Genomic DNA, 17,026 nt, shown 5'->3' with positions numbered 1-17,026 from the left:
GACGCATAAACACAAAATCGAATGGGCAACAACTTGGTAAAACAAACTCCTATCACTATGTCATCTGGTAGTCTACGTTTGTTTAGAAAAAAACCCCACAGTATGACGTTAACGTTAATTCAACAAATGTCAACCAGTTCTCCGATGGTATGACGCTCAAAACGTGAGCATGAATGAACGAAGAGGAATAATTTGTTAATGATAACTGTTCTACTTTTAAAAAAATGGCCAAACAAGTGGTGGCACTGTCAGAGGTATTGTGCCTCCGCTTAAATATGTGAAGAAACAAAGCAAAAAAAAAACACTCGTTAATCCGTGAAAGCACTAAGTGCCCTTGCTGTTCTATTTGAACGAAGTGAGTAAAAGGAAACTAAAATGTTAAGTTGTTTGATTTCTTTAAGCTATTCTAAATAGAACCGGAAAGAAGAACATCCGAATACAAACAAACATTCTAACACTAACGGACCCATCCTGTTTGTAGCTGATCAAAGTACAGTACGCTTTTGACGTTCGTTAGCGTTTGTTGGCAAAAGAAACTTATAATAAATCGGTTTAATAAGATTCAGAGAGCAAACAAAAAAGTATTTAACATCACACATCTCTCGCAGAAGGCCTGATAATGGCAGGAAACATAAAACAAAATCATGTGATTTAAACTTTTGTTTGCAATAGTAACAAAAATAAAAATAAAAATCAACTTTAAAACAAAACTTAAAACTCGTAAAAAAAATAAAATATTGTTATTGAGCGAAGTTTAAAGAGGAAAAATACCTGCATGCCAATAATTGCGTAGATAAAAAATAGCATGGCAATCAGCAAACAGACATATGGCAGTGCTTTGAATGATTGAACAAATGTCCAAAGTAATATACGTATTGTATAACCTTGTCGCAGTAGTTTGATTAATCGTGCAGCACGAAACAGTCTTAGGAATCCAACGTTGAAGGAGTTTTCCTGTTATTATTGTTGTTGTTTTAATGGAAGAAAAGAGAAGAAAAGCAAGACAAATGGAAAAAAAAGAGAAAAAGAAGGTTAATGTTGTTTATATGATACTATTTTATCACCACAACTAACAGCATAACTGTTCTACGTGTTTACATCAAAAAACATGTAGGGAAAAATACGTTAAACTATTTCCGTAGGCTTACTTACCCCTAATTCTAGAACTAAAGCGTCGATAATACTTCCGATTACTGTTATAAAATCGAATATATTCCAAGGGTCCTTGAAAAAATTCTGCTCGATAGGGAATAGAATCAGCGTTTTATGCACGCAAGTAATTAGTGGTGGTATTTGTTTTTTCAATTTAAAAACAAGATAAACGAAATAAAAAAGAAAGACAAACAAATTAGTACATGAGATGAAATGGAAAGAAAAAACAAGTGCGTTCATGAGCACGTTGAATGTATGAAAAGATGATTCGAATGAATGATTTCTTTTATGCAAAAACAAAACCAAACGTTAATGATGAAATGAAAGAAATGAATGAAATGAACAAACGAAACAATCATTAACCGTCTAGTAGTAGCTTCGACGATGACTACATCATCTACTGAAAACGTAAAAGTGATACACTGTTCGACAAAGTAGATTGTAGATTGTGAAAAAAGATCAAGCAAAGTATATGCACAAAAAATAATCTAAAACCGATTTGAAAGCATCAAACAGAGCTGATTTAAACGAGGAAATCATTAAAGGGAAACATACTTTGTATACAGTACGACGAAAACAAAATCGAACAAGGCTTCGTTGAATGAGCTTTGTTTCTAAAACTAAAACCTAATCGACTGTCCGGCCGGATGTAGCCAACGGATCGAGCCAACATACTAACATATTAGAGATAGTAGAAAATTGTACAAAAATATCGAACAACTTAAAAGAAAACGTTAGTTGTAAAGGTTAAAGATGGAAACGATTCAAGAGTGAATTGTCTATGAACATTGATGTTTAAATTTGCTTGCTGGTTTGTTTGTTCTGTACTACAATTAAAACTAACGTACATGAGCGTGTGGGCAAGAATAGCAAAAACAAATAATGAAACTAATCCAACTATGACAAATGGCATGAAGTACTAATAATGAGTAAATGGGTTGACTACGAGCAGCGTTACGAGAGATAGAGAGAGAGAGGGAGGTTTGGGTGAGAAAATTTGTAAAGGGAACAGAAAATGCTTTTTAAATGTTTTTTTTTTGTTTTCCTCTGACATACACACCGGAACATGATGGTTTGAAACGTAAAAAAGAAAGTTCATGATCGTATATATCTATAATACCCTTCGCATTTTAATTAGAAACAGCAAATATGTCGTTCAGTTTCAGTTTATCGACGAAACGGAAGAAAGAAAAAAACAATAAGACACCGTGAAGGAAGGAAATTAATAGTACATAGTAAGCAACAACATAAGATGACGCAAGTATCGATTTGCCCTTGTTTGGGAAGTTTTGGTATTCTTTGAAAGTTTAAGTTTTTGGTTTGTTTTTGTTTGATGATTCATCGGACGGCTGATGGTGACGCTGGTACCAACCTTACATCCATAAGCGATAAGTTTCATAATAGTTTCCAGTAAAAAGAAGAACGTGAATACCAAATTCATGAAGCTCAGAATATCAATCAGTGTCGTTGGCGCATCGTGAAACTGCAGGAAGGAACAGGGGTGGCAAATCAGCAAATCTGGTAGTAATGTTTCAGTTATTTAAACGGAAGCGTGGATGGTATAACAATTTAACAGGGGTATTCACTTTGCACTAAATTATATCACTGTGGGCCTTGCTTTACGTTTTCCAATAAGCGTTACACGATCTTGTCACTTTGCAAAACTTCCAGTGAAAATCATCCGTTGAGTACCCAATTGCAGAGAAAAGGAAAAAAACGACAAAAAGAACCGAAAATAACAGGAAAATTAAAATGAAACAATCACTTACAACATGCACTTTGAAATCCTTTCCACAATAACACAAAACGAAAAGAGGAAACCAATTTCAGAGCAGCAGAAAATAATAATGAAAAGAAAAAAACCATAAACATTGAAAAGGTGACACAGAGTAAGTAGCTGTTTTCGTTCGAGCTGATTAAAAGAGCGGTGCGTTTCAGTCGGGCATATTTTAGGACAGTGAGGTTATAATTTGATTTAACACAAGATTTGATTGATGCAACATGCATTTATGCATGCCAAGATGCCTTTTCCTCTACATTGCATTGTTTACGTGAAGCATGCACATGCAACCGGGCAATTGAACACACAAATGATAATCTTGAAGATGGAGAAAGGAAATGTCTGTAGAATGTATTATTTCATGTTTCAATATGAGGCATTGAAACCACTCAATTGTTATTTCCATTGCTTTCTCCATCTTGATGAAACATGCTGCCAGAGAGCCACGAGTGAATCATGCGACGGGTACAGTGACTTCAATGCTACGAAGCGACGAACGCAATACTAAAATAAAATGTTGGCTGTATTTCATGCTAGCTCATGCGTTTTTTTTTTATTTCTGTATGACTGTCTACCATGCGATGAAATTATGAAGATGACATTTTAATTTAAAAAGAAACTACTTTAAAATGTAACTTTAAATACGAAATGAAAATAAATCGGAAATAAGGAAATTATCGCAATAAAACAAAAGTATTACATCATTTATCGGAAATCGTTTTCAACAGAACTTTCAACAGAATCTAGTAAAATAAATGTTTTTACATTTCAAAAACATAGTAAAATTCACATAGAATGTTATGTAATATTATAAAAATTATAATAATGTAATTCGCCTTTTTGATATCTAGCAAATAAACTAAAAACCATTGTTGAAGCTAAATTAGAATTGAGAAAAATAAATTGAACATAACATGGAACAAATGTTAGCAAAGGTTTGATATTCTTCTTTAGCGTTTGAAAAGATTCTTTGATGCGAGCTATGGATAACTGATAGCAATTAAATGTATGGAAGCAAGCACTTACCTGGAGCAGCAAAGAAACTTCGCTGAAAATTATTACAATCATTTTTCACAAGCAAAACTGAGGTAACTCACTTTACTCACCAGGGATCCAGGGAAGATCTATGGGTTGCTCATTGCAACCTGATGCACCGCAGCTGTTGAAAGTTAAAGAAAAAACAACAAGTCATGCTACACTTACCTTGTTTTGTGAGACTTTTCAAACACGACGAAGCTTATCAAACCTTTGCTGTGATTGGTGAATAATTATTCTTATAATGATTGTAATAATGTGATGAACGTTCATAAAACCAAACAAATGCGTTTGTGAGATGTGGTAAAGAAACATAAGGAATGGATTATAGCGAAATGCAGATTAATATAAGCTCATTGAGAATAGAAACCAAACCAAGTTGCATTGTGCGCCCCAATGAGCCGTCCGCCGTTTATACCAGTATACCCACCTTTACGCCAAATCCTATTATTTTCAGTATCGTTTCAACACTAAACATCCCGGTAAATCCCATGTTGAGATATTTTAACGATTTCTCAAACTCTTTTCCTTGATTGTGATACTGCGCATTGGGTAGGTCGTATAATGGTTGTGTTAATTTGAGCATTAAAAGAAAACATTCACGGTAGACACGGAAAAGAAAACAAACCAAACAATTTGACATTATTTAAAAGAACAGTCCGAAGGTACGGTCAAGGGAGAAACGGGGCAGATGGGAAGATTCGAGCGCTAGAAAAGGGGACTGACGAAAAAAAAACACATGGCGCTTGACAAAAAACACAGGACGTATATGCGAAAGTAACTTTGTTTTGCTTCTGAGAAAATTGAAATAAAAACGCTGAGAAAATCTCTCGCAGGGTTTTTTTTCCGGGTCCTGTTTCGATTAAACATTCTTATATAACAGTTGCGAATGAAATCTTCAGTGGATTTTTATAAAATTGTGTCATGATTTAGTCAAGTAAAACTGGGTTTTGGCAATGTGCCTATTCAGACAACATATCATTCAGACCCCGGGTGAATATTGCAACACGATGCAGCCGAAAATTCGAAGAATATTGTGTATGACTTTTGTGATGGAGTAAAATTGAATGGCGTATGAATAGATGACTGTGTAAATGATGTCACATGTCACGAAAAACGAACCCTAAGATGCACGCTTACAACACACACGCGATACAGCTGCAACATTCACACAAACGTACAGTACAATGATGATGGTAGTGGACCACGAGGTACAGTAGTCGATAGATCTCGTGTTCCATCGCGTGCAAGGAAGATGCAGATGCAGTTTGCAGTGCCATGTGTATGTGTGTTTGTGGGAACATGCTTGCACGAAGGATGAAATGATGAGAATGGCGCCGTATTGCTGACGCATCGCAATGCATTCGTACAAACAGGATGGTACATCGGTGCGGACAAAGTTTGATAGGGTGACGGAAGTGCAGCTTACAGTTATCATGCCAATAAGGAAAGACAGTTTGTGAAATCACAAGAAAGCAACAACCGATCGGAAATCAGTACGTATGATCGTCTTGTGCATTTCGAACAGAAACGGGCACACGCACACACACACATTGAATAGAATTAAACAAAAGAAAACAAACACTGGTGCAAAATGCAATCCAAAATACACAACACTAAGGCACATTTGCATTAGAAAGCTGGCAAGCATCAACAATGGACGTCACATTTTACTATTAAATGCATTACAGCTACGTCATACACACGAACGCACAGTTATGTATTGTGCAAAATAATACATAGTAAATAAAGTTTAATTTTCATGCTAATAGATGCATAATTAGGTTAAAAATCATATTGCGTTAATTTTTAGAACACATATAGCTTATTCGTTGTATAATACAATACATGCAATTGACTCTTGACAATTGACATTTCAGTTATCACTTCATCGCGCAAAATTTGCGACAAGCGTAGCAAAATTAGATGTAAGTTCTTCTTTTGTTATTTTTTTCTTTTGGATTGCTTGTGTTTCTAAGTTTTGTTGATGCAATTTTAACAATAAAATAATAATTTTTCCATGTCATGCATGTTATGTCATGCTGAAAACGTAAGACAAGCAATTGAACGAGTGTACACACTAATAAAATTAAAACATTCTTGCAAAATCGTTCATCAATCGCTGTATAATAAAGATATTTAACAAATAAAAGTAACCAAAAGACAAAACACATGCGCATACAGAAACTGTGCACGGTAACAACACAAACCATCACAACAAATCATGCTATACAAGACGTGCGACCTACGAAGAAAAAAGGTTCAACATTAAAATTAGAAACAACGAACAGGAAACTAAATCAATAGTTAAAACGTAACCGAAAAACCATAGCTACACTTCAACGGAGATATCAAACTGTGAACTGTTATCCCTATCATCACAATACAGGCTGAGCTAGTGTACTCAGAGCAGGGGAAGGAAATGTTGGACAGTTCCTATTATATACATTTCATCATGTGTATGTGATTGCATTGAGCGTGTTTTTCTATGACGAGTGGAACGGTTTCTTCTTTGTTTTCGACCAAAAGCCAGAAAGAAGTTCTTCGGAAGCGCGTAGAAACGGAGTTGGAATCGTCCAACGGGAAACGTAGACGGGAAGACGTTTGGCAATTAACTCCCTCACCTTGATTGCAACTCATTTTGTTAAGGCAATAAAATTTACGATGTTCCTGCTATAATCACTAGAGCTTGAGTTAGTTTGCACATCGTATTAAGTAAGGGGCCGGGACTGGGACGTTCTTCCACCAGTGGGGGGTATTGAGGGTAGAACATAAAAGCAGGAATCAACTACAGAACCACATACGCACCTTCATCATCAGCAGTAACGTATTGAACACGATCAGCATCATTATAAAGTACTCGAATGGCGTCGAGACGACGATGCGCCACACCTTGTATTTAAAACTATTCCGCTTGTTTGGCATGTAACGCTCCAGAGGCCTAGCACCTATCGTAAAGTCTATGCACGATTTCTGCAAGCATATAAGACGGTTGGTTGCGAAAAAGAGAATAATCGTTTAGTATGATCGCATTCTAACCCGGCGGTCGACTAACTACCACACGGAGGATGTGTGCTAACGAGGGAGGATTGTTTTACCTGATTTTTATCTATCTCACCGTCCTGTAGTTCCGCTTCACCTTGCTCTTGGAATGTAATGATAATCAAGGCCACGAATATGTTAACAAAGAAGAATGGAAACACTATGAAGTACACTATGTAGAATATGGACATTTCTATTCGAAAGTTTTGGATTGGACCCTTGTCTTCGTAGGTAGCGGCCATCGAGTTTTGGAGCACTCTGGAAGAGAAAGACAGTGAGAGAGCAAGGCTCAGCAAGCACAGTAAAGGAATAATAAAACAATTAAGAGCGTACTGAGGCCAGCCTTCGCCCGTTTGTACGGCGAACAGTGTCAACATGGCGGTTGCCACATTGTCGTAGTGAAAGCTTTGTGTCTTCCACTCCCTTGGTTCTCTTCGTGGCAGTTGATCAGCACCATCGTACACGAAAAAGTGCCCCCTGAAAGGAAGGAATAAAACATGATGTTATACGAGTTGCATTGCATTCATCCCCTAGCTTTTCCTCATACTTACTTGCACTCTTCGCTCGTATGTTTGCTGTCGTCGGTGCAGTAGAAAAATTTCCCATTGAACAGCTGGACCGCAATGACGGCAAAGATGAACTGGAACAGTATGTAAACGATCAGGATGTTGATGACGTTCTTGAGCGAGTTGACCACGCAATCAAACACTGCCTTCAGCTTTGGCACACGTTTGATTGTTTTCAGCGGACGCAGCACGCGCAACACCCGTAACGATTTGATTGTGGAAAGGTTCTGACCGGCACTGCTGCCGGTCATGTCAAAGCCGAAGCTGACGGCAGCACAGATAACGACCACGGCGTCCATGATGTTCCAGAACTCGCGCAAGTAGCTGCCCGGGTGCAGTATAACGCCGAGATCGACGATCTTGAGCAACATCTCGATCGTAAACACGCCGGTAAAGGCGTAATCGAAGAAGTTGAGTATTTTGTTGCGGGGTGAGTCTTCCTCGACGGGATCCTCGGCGGCTAGTGCGATCGATGACAGTGAGATAACGACCATAATGAAAAAGTCAAAGTACCGTAGGTTTACTACCCAATGGGCTGCACAACGTATACTGGAAAGAAGAACGTACGTTTGAGGTCAACAGAATCCTTGTCGGACGAAAAGACTCTGCGTGTACAGCAGAAACTGACAAAACGAATTGCGTATCATCAGGCGTACGCATTCCAGCTACTTACGGGTTAGTTGGAGATAGCACAAACATGGATGAGTATGGCAGCATCGGTTTTGGCCCATCCGGTATCTCATCGTCGTCCTCCTCCTTGTCTTCCTCCTTTTTCTTGCCTTTTGTGCTACCACCGCTACCATTGCCTCTAGTGGGCGATGGAGACGACACTTCCACTCGTGGCGGCGATCCGTCCGTTTGCATCTGCAGCGCCTCCATTTCCTTGTCCAGCTCCATCTGCTGTTTTTCCTTGTTCTCCTCCAGCTGCTCCTCCTCGGCAGCGGTTAACTCCTGCGCGTTGGCCAAATTGTCGACAGCGATAGCCAAGAATACGTTCAGCAGTGTGTAGTTACCGAACAGCACCAGAATGATGAAGTACAGCGAGTAGATCATGCCCTTCTTGTGACCGCCCTGCGACTCAATGCCCTGGTACATGACTTCATTCCAATCTTCCCCAGTGAGAATCTGGAACACGGTCAGCAGTGCGATCGGAAACGTGTTGAAGTTCGTTGGCGGTGTACCGTCGGGCAGGTTGAACTGACCACCAAACAGCTGCATACCGAGCAGCGCAAAGATCAGTATGAACAGGAACAACAAGAACAGCAACGAAATGATGGATCTCATTGAATTGAGCAGCGAGATGACAAGATTACGGAGCGAGGACCAGTATTTGGTGACCTGGAATAGAAAGTTTTCACCATTTTGTAAATTGACTCCGTGTTGTGGAAGATGGCAACCAAATAGAGTTACCTTAAATATTCGCAGCAAGCGTAATGCTCTCAGCACAGACAAACCGAACGATCCTCCCTTCACCTCCGACCACACCACTTCGAATATCGATCCACTGATGACGACACAATCGAACCGGTTGAATGATGACTCGAAGTAAATTCTTGGCCCCAGTGCATACATCTTGATCCACATCTCCATCATGAACAGACCGAGGAACACGTACTCCGCGTAATCTAAGATCAAGAAGATATTAATTAGTATTGCAACACACGAACAAAGCAAGCTGTTCACACAGGCTTACACAAAAACTGTGTTAACCAGTTCGGCTGTCCATAGTGCTCGACCGCCACACAGACGGTGTTGAAAAAGACCAGCACTATGACGAACCAGTAGAACCACTGCGTTTTCACCGTGTGCCTAATCCAGAATCGGAATCGCTTCTCCGCCCTCCAGAACCCTTTGCATTTCCCTTGTGTTTTCACTTTGGCTTTAAGGTATCCTGGAAGAATAAAGAAAAGCAGTGCATTAATACTGGGCGCAAGAAAAAAACGATCATACTATTGGCTACCAAGGCGGAGTTTAAATCTACTTCATTACTGTTGGCAATTGTTAGATAATGATTTGCAAATGAAAAATGCGTATGTTACAAACGGAAATGATATTAGTGCAGAAGTATTTAGTTATAATCCTAATTTAGTATGTACAAAGCACTGTACTTCACATTAGAGAGTTATGAAACATCTGATTTGATTGGATGTTGAGTGAAGCATCGTTAAGGTGAGCAATTGGAATGTGCTCCTGAATGTATGCAAAAACAGATTTTCGAAAACCCGTATAGACTAGTAATTTTGTTTTGCATACATTCAGGCGTTGAACATCCTTAATTCAAACCAGCGGTCAGCCGATGAGAAGATGCATATTTTTATTCATGTAATGCTACAAAATGGTTAAATTTATATCACATCTCTAGCACTGTCGATAATACCTAACTACATTTTTTTTGCGATTGCAGGCTAACAGTGCAATCTCTACAAATTAAAGGCTAAATGTACACAATGCATTGACGATCACAATTCCATGAGTGGAATCCTGAGAATGATTTCTGCTACAAGCGCATCTTAACAGCAGCAAACCTTTACCTAATGCGTCAGCATTTCCCAAATATTGGCACTGGTATTTACATTAGCTTTTACGGAAAAGAAACAGTTTGCATATCATATGCGCTAGCAACTACGAAGAAGCGTAGTAATTGTTTGTGAAATAAATGACACATCCGTACCTTTACCTTTCTTGCGCTTGGGAACAAACACTGCGCGCGGAAGTCATGGAGAGTTTTTGGAATTGCATTGTTTTTTTTGCATTTGTTTTGTAACATTATTTAAGATTTGTTTATGATATTTTTGTTTTGTTTTCAGCGGGCATTTAATGCACAGCGTTGCGAGACAGATCGCGTGACGATGGGGATACAGTGCATGCAACATGAAATAGAAAAGACAGATGAAGAAAACCCAACAAACAAACGGGACACAAGTAGAAAAACAAACAAACGGACAGGTAAAAACAGAGTAGTAGAGTAGTAGTAACACCCAAAACAGAAAACCAATCGAAACAGAACACGATCACAGACATGGATAGAACACGTTTGTAGCTGTCACAGGGTGTTGTGTTGTGTATGTTGTATTTCAATATGTTTGTTATGTTGGTTAGGTTGTTCCGTATGTTGTAATATGTGTGTACTGTGTTCTTTCGAGACGATAGCCTTGTTAGACACGGCTCATGACACTATCCACAGAGTTACCGTAAGGAAATTTTGTAATGTATGTTGATTGCATACTTCAAGGCGAAACTATCAGCACGGTCTTATTAACAGTTTGTTTGCCGCTTAAACAAAGCCATCGTTTGTTGTGTGGGTGTGCAGTGTTTTTTTTTTGGTATAAGTGTGATGTTGTAATAACAGAGGAACAGATATAACCCTTTTGAAAAATTGATCAAGTTACCGTCATCACCACAATCATCATCCGGATCGTCCTCCTCGGTGTCGGTAGATTTGGATTTGCCGAGATTTTTCAGCTTTTTCCGCTTGGCAGCAGCGCGCCTCCGGGCTGTGCGATCGGTAAGGCAGAACATCCGTAACGGGCACAGTGTCGCGCATAGAAAGTAAAGAAAATTGTATTATTCTAGTGAACTTTTGACAGCAGGAAAGAAAGGAAGAAAAGCATGAACAAAACCAGATGTTATGAAGTGGCAAAAACCGTACAATGCTTTTTTTTCGTTTGTTTTGTTTTTCGTCTGACAACTCACTCCAGGCGCCTTTAAATTCTCTCACTCACTCGCTCTCTCTCTCTCTCTCATCGTTGATAAGCTCTCCCAAAGGGTGCGTTTTCCCGCGCGCAAAACAACAACACGCATACACGTACGCCCGGAACGGTTTCCACGAGCACAGGCTCACGTGATAAGCGTGAACACCCGTGGAAAACCGTTCATTCGCGGCGCAGTTCATCTCGGTTGTTGTTCATCCCGCTGATGGTCGATGGTGTAGGTGTAAGTAAACTACCGCCCCGGTTCAAACCCCGAACGCAAGCGATTGTAATGGGTCGCTCGGCATCGGTTTGGAGCACTGCGGGCGGCGCATGCGAAGTATGCCGGGGTTTTTGGTATTTGTTTGTGCAATACCAGGCGCATACGGCACACGTGTCGTCCCGGTGGCAGGTGTCCAATTTCACGGAGATGAAGTGGAATTTTCCCCGCGCACGAACGCAGGGAGCTACCGGAGCTGGGACAGTGCGTGAGCATGCGGTGGATTTGTTCTAGTTTTCCTGAACTGTTTCATGTGCTGCGGTGAACCGAACCGGTATTATCCGATGTCACAATTCGTACCGATTCGTGTGCACCTCCCTTACCCCTTAGCCAATGAATCGCGCATGCAGCTTAATTGTATTCGTGTGCTTCGTTAGCGGTGTGGAAGGATCGATGTACGGTAATACAGGATGAATGATAGCGCAAACAGAACCAGTGTCTTTACCACAAAAGAATCACATACAATGGGCTACGAACCTTCCATAATGTGCAACCGTTCCTCCTCGGTGGTGCGCTCCTCGGCCAGGATTACTTCCTCTGTGTTTGATTATGTGTGTTTGTGTGAGCCGTAGGGAGGTGCGAGATGACGGATTGTTCCATTTTCCAGATGGAGGTCATGATACGGTGGTCCAAGATGGGGGCGCACATACGCACGAACAGGCGAAAACCATATACAAGTGTTTGTATGTGTGTGTGTATGTGTGTGTTTGTGTTCGTGTGTATCGAGAGTTGCAATGGGTGTCGTTGAAATGGGAGAATAAAATGACGAGAGTAATTAGTAAGCCAATTAGTAGGCGCTCCGCAGTCGCTCAGCGTACGGGGAAACCGATGGTACGGGGTGCGAGCCGAACTGGGATAGGAATTCGTGCAAGATTCCCGAGGGTGGATGACGTGCAAGGGAAGGGGAAGCAGGGTGTGAGAGCCGCTTCGGTGGGCCACAGGATAAAGGGCGCCCCCATCAGGGCGTGTATTTTGGGCCCTCGTATGTCCCTCTTAGGGGGCAGGTGGGGGGCAAGGAAGGAGATGCTGGATGAGCGGGATGTTCGTTCGAACAGGATGTTGCATGCACAAGCCGAAACAATAGCAATACTCTACCCGCTTTACAAATCCACTCGACGTAGCCGTTTAGTTCTTTTTCTAGCTGCTGTTGCCTACGTAGCTTCAGAAACTCTTGGCGGTTTTCTACTTTTTCCCTCTCCTTTGCAAACTCTCTACGGGAGGAAAATCGGGAGATAAATGGTTGTAATAGAAGGAAGAATAAAAAAAAAGTAACAAACCGAAACAAACCATTACAGATAAGCGAAATAAAGATATCCGACCGTGGTTACGATTTGCTAGCGGATGGCGTTGCTTTCCGAAATTGGTTTCTGTTTTGTTGCATTCAAAGCTCGCCACGGAACATTAAAGCACGGAAGTTGTTTTAGAACAAATAAACGTGTTCGATTCTGTCGAAAAACGCATACTGCTGTAAGAGCAGGCAAGGGCCATTTACAGGGCAGATAAAAGAAACTAAAGACAGGAATCAACTAAAACGGGACTTTTTGGGGGTGATGTCAAAACATACTGGGGGGTGGGGAGGGGGTGAAAAAAGGGTGAGTGGTCCAGGGAGGGGGTTATTTTGGGGCATGGAGGGTAGGCAGGCAGATCGTTCGAGCGTGCTACGCGAAGCCGACGGATCTGGTTCGGGAAATCGAGAAAAATCAATTTTAAAACCTGCTTGAGTAATCCAGTCGAGATAGGATGTCATTGCTTCGACAAACATTTGCCTGGAGCGACACTTGTGAAATTGAGCCTGTCGCTCAACGCGTCCTCTTTCGTTGGAAAACTCTCTGCCGTGGTGCCGCGGAGAACCAGGTGGGACGTAAACCAGGTGAAATGGGAAGAGGCAACACAGTTTTGGCACATTACATCAAATAAAGAGGTACGTAAATGTTGTGAGTTGTAGATGTTTGCGAAAAAAAAAGAATACAACAAAATCGAATCGCATAGTAAGATGCGGAATAAAGTCAGTAACACATCCTCGCAAAGCCGGTCGGTTGAAGATTGTCGTTAGGTCCAATGGTGCGCCTACTAAGCGCGTCTTCCGCCATTTGCGAGACAATGTACCTACCCGCTGAGCACACCGAGAACTAGATTAAGCATGAAAAAGGACCCCAGCACGATGAGCGGCACGAAGTAGATCCAATTAAACGTCGAACCGAGCGCATCGTTCGTCTGGATGTGGAGAAGAAATGGTTAGGGCACTGGGGTGCGTGGAACCGCAGTAATGCGTTCGCAAAAGACCACCTACCCAGTACAGTATCGCCGTCCAGCCCTCCATGGTGATGCATTGAAATACGGTTAACATGGCGAAACCGATATTATCGAAGCTAGTGATGCCAAAGTTGGGCCCTTCCCACTGCTCGATGCAGGTGCTGTCGCTGCTGTTGCAGACGTACGCACCGGTCGGTGCTATCGTATCGTTATCTGCATTACACGGCGTAGGAAATTCGCCCTCTTTCACAATTTGCGCTGAAACGGGTGGAACGCGGTACGCCAGGTAAATGGAATTGGGTCATACGGTTCATACGCGGGCAAATACTTACAGATATCCTCTAAGCTATAACAACTCCTGTGCAGCGCACCGGAGTAAAATTCTAAGCCTATGATTGCAAAGATAACAATTGCAAACAAGACCAACAATCCTATCTGCAGCAATGGTGCCATGGCTTTGATGATTGATTTTAAGACTACTTGTAAACCTGGGTGAGCGTATTGTTGATTTACAGAAAGGAGAGAACGGAACAGTATGTTAGTATTATTGATTAAATTTACTATTCTGTTTTCTACACAGCACGAGTATCCTTGTTAAAAATAACAAAACAAATGTCCGAAATGCAATTTTGTCAAATGAATTGCATAAATTTGGGCAAATATGCAAACGTGACTAAAAGACGAACGAATTCATTAAACCGTTTAGCAGACACATTTTTTATTTTGTAATTTTTAACAAGCCTATACAAATGTTTTACCAATCTACATAACTTATGCTTTTTTTCCAAAACTACAAAAAATTAACTATGTCTGAAATTTTTTGAAAAACATACTGGTAGGAGAAATTTACCTAATATTACACAAATGTCAAAGCTATTTTATAGTTTTAATAAACATAATCAACTCTACGGGTGTGGTAATAAAACGACCACCACCAAGCACTCATTGGCTTAGATGATTAACGCCCGAAGGTTTGCAATATATTTTGTTGGATGATGAATGTGTGTACCATAGTTGGGTGACTGCCGATGACGCATTTGATATTGCATATCTTCGGGCTGTTAGCTAAATATAAAATCATGGCGTAAGGATAAAACTACCACACCTATTTAAAATTGTTTCATTAATTGATGATTCTGCATTAACAAATACTTAAAAACAAATCATATTTCTACCTATACCATTAATTTTAAATAATGCAATAAACTACAAATCAAACAAAGAAATGGTTAACACAATGTATACTATTTCTAAATTTGCCAACGATGTCGGCAGCTAGTTGACTACTCACTAGGAATTCCAGAAACTAATTTTAAGGGCCTTAACACACGGATCGCCCTTAGTGTTCTCAGATCTACTTCCGGTCCCTTTTGGGGGAACAATGTGATGAATCTAGCAAAACAAGAGCAATCCCAAATGAGATAAGGATCAGTTAGGACGTTAGGTAAGAGAATGAGTTACAGCTAGCAAGGCGTGAAAGCAAGCGAAGAAATTGAGCTGTACTAAGATTTATGTAACACGCTTCGTTACTGAATTGTTTGCCTAATGTTAGTTCTATATACCGCAGCCTTCAACAAAAACCCGCTCCATTGTTCATCAAGTGTTTCAGCTGACGGAAATAACGACATTATGGAAATTTTTACGACCGCCGAAAAACGAATCCGAACACAATCAAGCATTTCATTTCATTTGCTTCGCACTTGACCTCCTCCAGCGGGTCCTGATCCTATTAAGGTCAATTTCACCAAACAGTTCCACTTCTTCCCATTAGTCTGCAACCTTGTCGATGCTTTCGGTTAACGATGGATTTTGCATATCAGCAGGTCTTGACATACTTGGGCCATGGATTCGAGCACAATGACGGACGGTAGCGTTGCGCTGGGCTGCTTAACTAAAACCACTACATCCTAGGTACTATTCCTAGCGTATAATAAAAGGACAAACCGCTGTACAGTAAGAGCAACACAACTAGTAGCAAATAAATGCGGCACTCATCAACCAACTCGGTCGACGAAGAGCCAACAATACACGCGCGACTGGTAAAAAAGATTTGTGAGAAACACCGTAATTGTCTAGCACTATAACTGGCCACTAGAAGAACTATGTTTTTTTTTTTTGCTAGAATTAATTGACAGTGACGAAAACGCAAACTCCCGGCATCTTCGCTTACTTGGAATCCTTGAAACAAGCTTAAGTGGCCGCAAAACACGAAATGATCGAAGCATTCGCAAATCAACATCAACGTTGGCCTCAGCAAAAATAGTCATTGAACTGTGGCGAATGAACAAAATCGGCATTTTAATAGAGCATTATTTACATTTTATGCAGCGAGTTACAGGGAGAAATTTTATATTGGAGATTTAAGACGAACACGGTACCTCACCGCTTCTTCGGCGAAGCTCAAGTGCTTTCCTGTAAATGTAGAAGAATTTCCTTTTCCCGGATGAAAAACGGTGCCATCCAACCCACCGGACTACTTACCCCGTAACTACGACGAAAAAATCCATTATGTTCCATATGTTCCTGAGGTAGGAGTGTTTGTGCATAACAAACCCTAAGGCGAGGATCTTCAGTGATGCTTCGACGCAAAAGATGCCCAAAAAATATGCTTCCGTTTTTTCCAGCTTCTGAGCAAGTATCGTCTTGTCTCCATGAGGTAAGTGCTCCTCCAGAGCCAATACCACGCAATTGGCAATGATTGTCAGCAGCACAGCGTACTCGAACGGAGGCCATTCAATTATGAATCGTGTGTATCTGGTGGATTTGGGGCATTTCGGGAAAATTGGATGCGCGAATTTTAGCAAACAGCAGCATCGCGATGGATTTGTTGTGCGGCCCATTACGACCGTGTACTTACTTTCTAATGATGTTGTCCTCTGATAAAATAAATAACGAGGTGGGTCCGCCTCCAGCCAGAGGCTGACCCCCTTGACTGCTGGGGCCACCCATTCTATCAGCTAAATAGTGGCCTCCTTTGCGTCCAAACTGTGTCCCGTTCGAGGTCTGACCTGCGAGCGCCGCTTCTTGAGCCGCAGCTAACCTGTAAGATATATTTGAACGTTGAATTAGTATGAATTAGTGGAAATATTAGCGTTAGAAGGGATGGCCAAATTGTGCTCTGATTATCAAATACGCCTAATGGTATGCAATTTGCAAAGATATTTCCGTTATTGTCTTCACGCCGTCCGGCATTTATATTAGAAGGATTTGTTATCGAAACATTTGAGGC

At 40.8% G+C, this 17,026-nt stretch overlaps 1 protein-coding gene across 4 annotated transcripts in view; it reads right to left on the bottom strand.

Moving 5' to 3' along the window:
* LOC128709675 (voltage-dependent calcium channel type A subunit alpha-1) overlaps nt 1–16,825 on the bottom strand; it is a 34,567-nt gene extending 17,742 nt beyond the window's left edge. For 2 of the 4 annotated variants that reach the window (XM_053804682.1, XM_053804685.1), the window contains exons 1-19: nt 16,655–16,825; nt 16,279–16,551; nt 15,089–15,189; nt 14,130–14,285; nt 13,835–14,055; nt 13,655–13,758; nt 13,258–13,373; nt 12,022–12,081; nt 10,965–11,069; nt 9,269–9,466; nt 8,986–9,200; nt 8,249–8,913; nt 7,561–8,124; nt 7,343–7,486; nt 7,066–7,267; nt 6,776–6,940; nt 4,398–4,508; nt 1,153–1,236; nt 772–954 (exon numbers count right to left, since the gene is read on the bottom strand). In XM_053804682.1, coding sequence (XP_053660657.1) covers nt 772–954; nt 1,153–1,236; nt 4,398–4,508; nt 6,776–6,940; nt 7,066–7,267; nt 7,343–7,486; nt 7,561–8,124; nt 8,249–8,913; nt 8,986–9,200; nt 9,269–9,466; nt 10,965–11,069; nt 12,022–12,081; nt 13,258–13,373; nt 13,655–13,758; nt 13,835–14,055; nt 14,130–14,285; nt 15,089–15,189; nt 16,279–16,551; nt 16,655–16,746 — 3,759 coding nt within the window. In that variant the 5' untranslated portion in view covers nt 16,747–16,825. Of the gene's footprint in view, nt 1–771; nt 955–1,152; nt 1,237–4,397; nt 4,509–6,775; nt 6,941–7,065; nt 7,268–7,342; nt 7,487–7,560; nt 8,125–8,248; nt 8,914–8,985; nt 9,201–9,268; nt 9,467–10,964; nt 11,070–12,021; nt 12,082–12,639; nt 12,756–13,257; nt 13,374–13,654; nt 13,759–13,834; nt 14,056–14,129; nt 14,286–15,088; nt 15,190–15,967; nt 16,069–16,278; nt 16,552–16,654 lie in introns of all 4 variants that reach the window. The other 2 variants (XM_053804684.1, XM_053804683.1) reach the window with 2 other exon arrangements.
* Between the last annotated feature and the right edge of the window lie 201 nt (nt 16,826–17,026).

Source organism: Anopheles marshallii, chromosome 2, assembly GCF_943734725.1.
Source record: "Anopheles marshallii chromosome 2, idAnoMarsDA_429_01, whole genome shotgun sequence".
NCBI lineage: Eukaryota > Metazoa > Arthropoda > Insecta > Diptera > Culicidae > Anopheles > Anopheles marshallii.
This window is presented reverse-complemented; position numbering and strand designations above follow the sequence as displayed.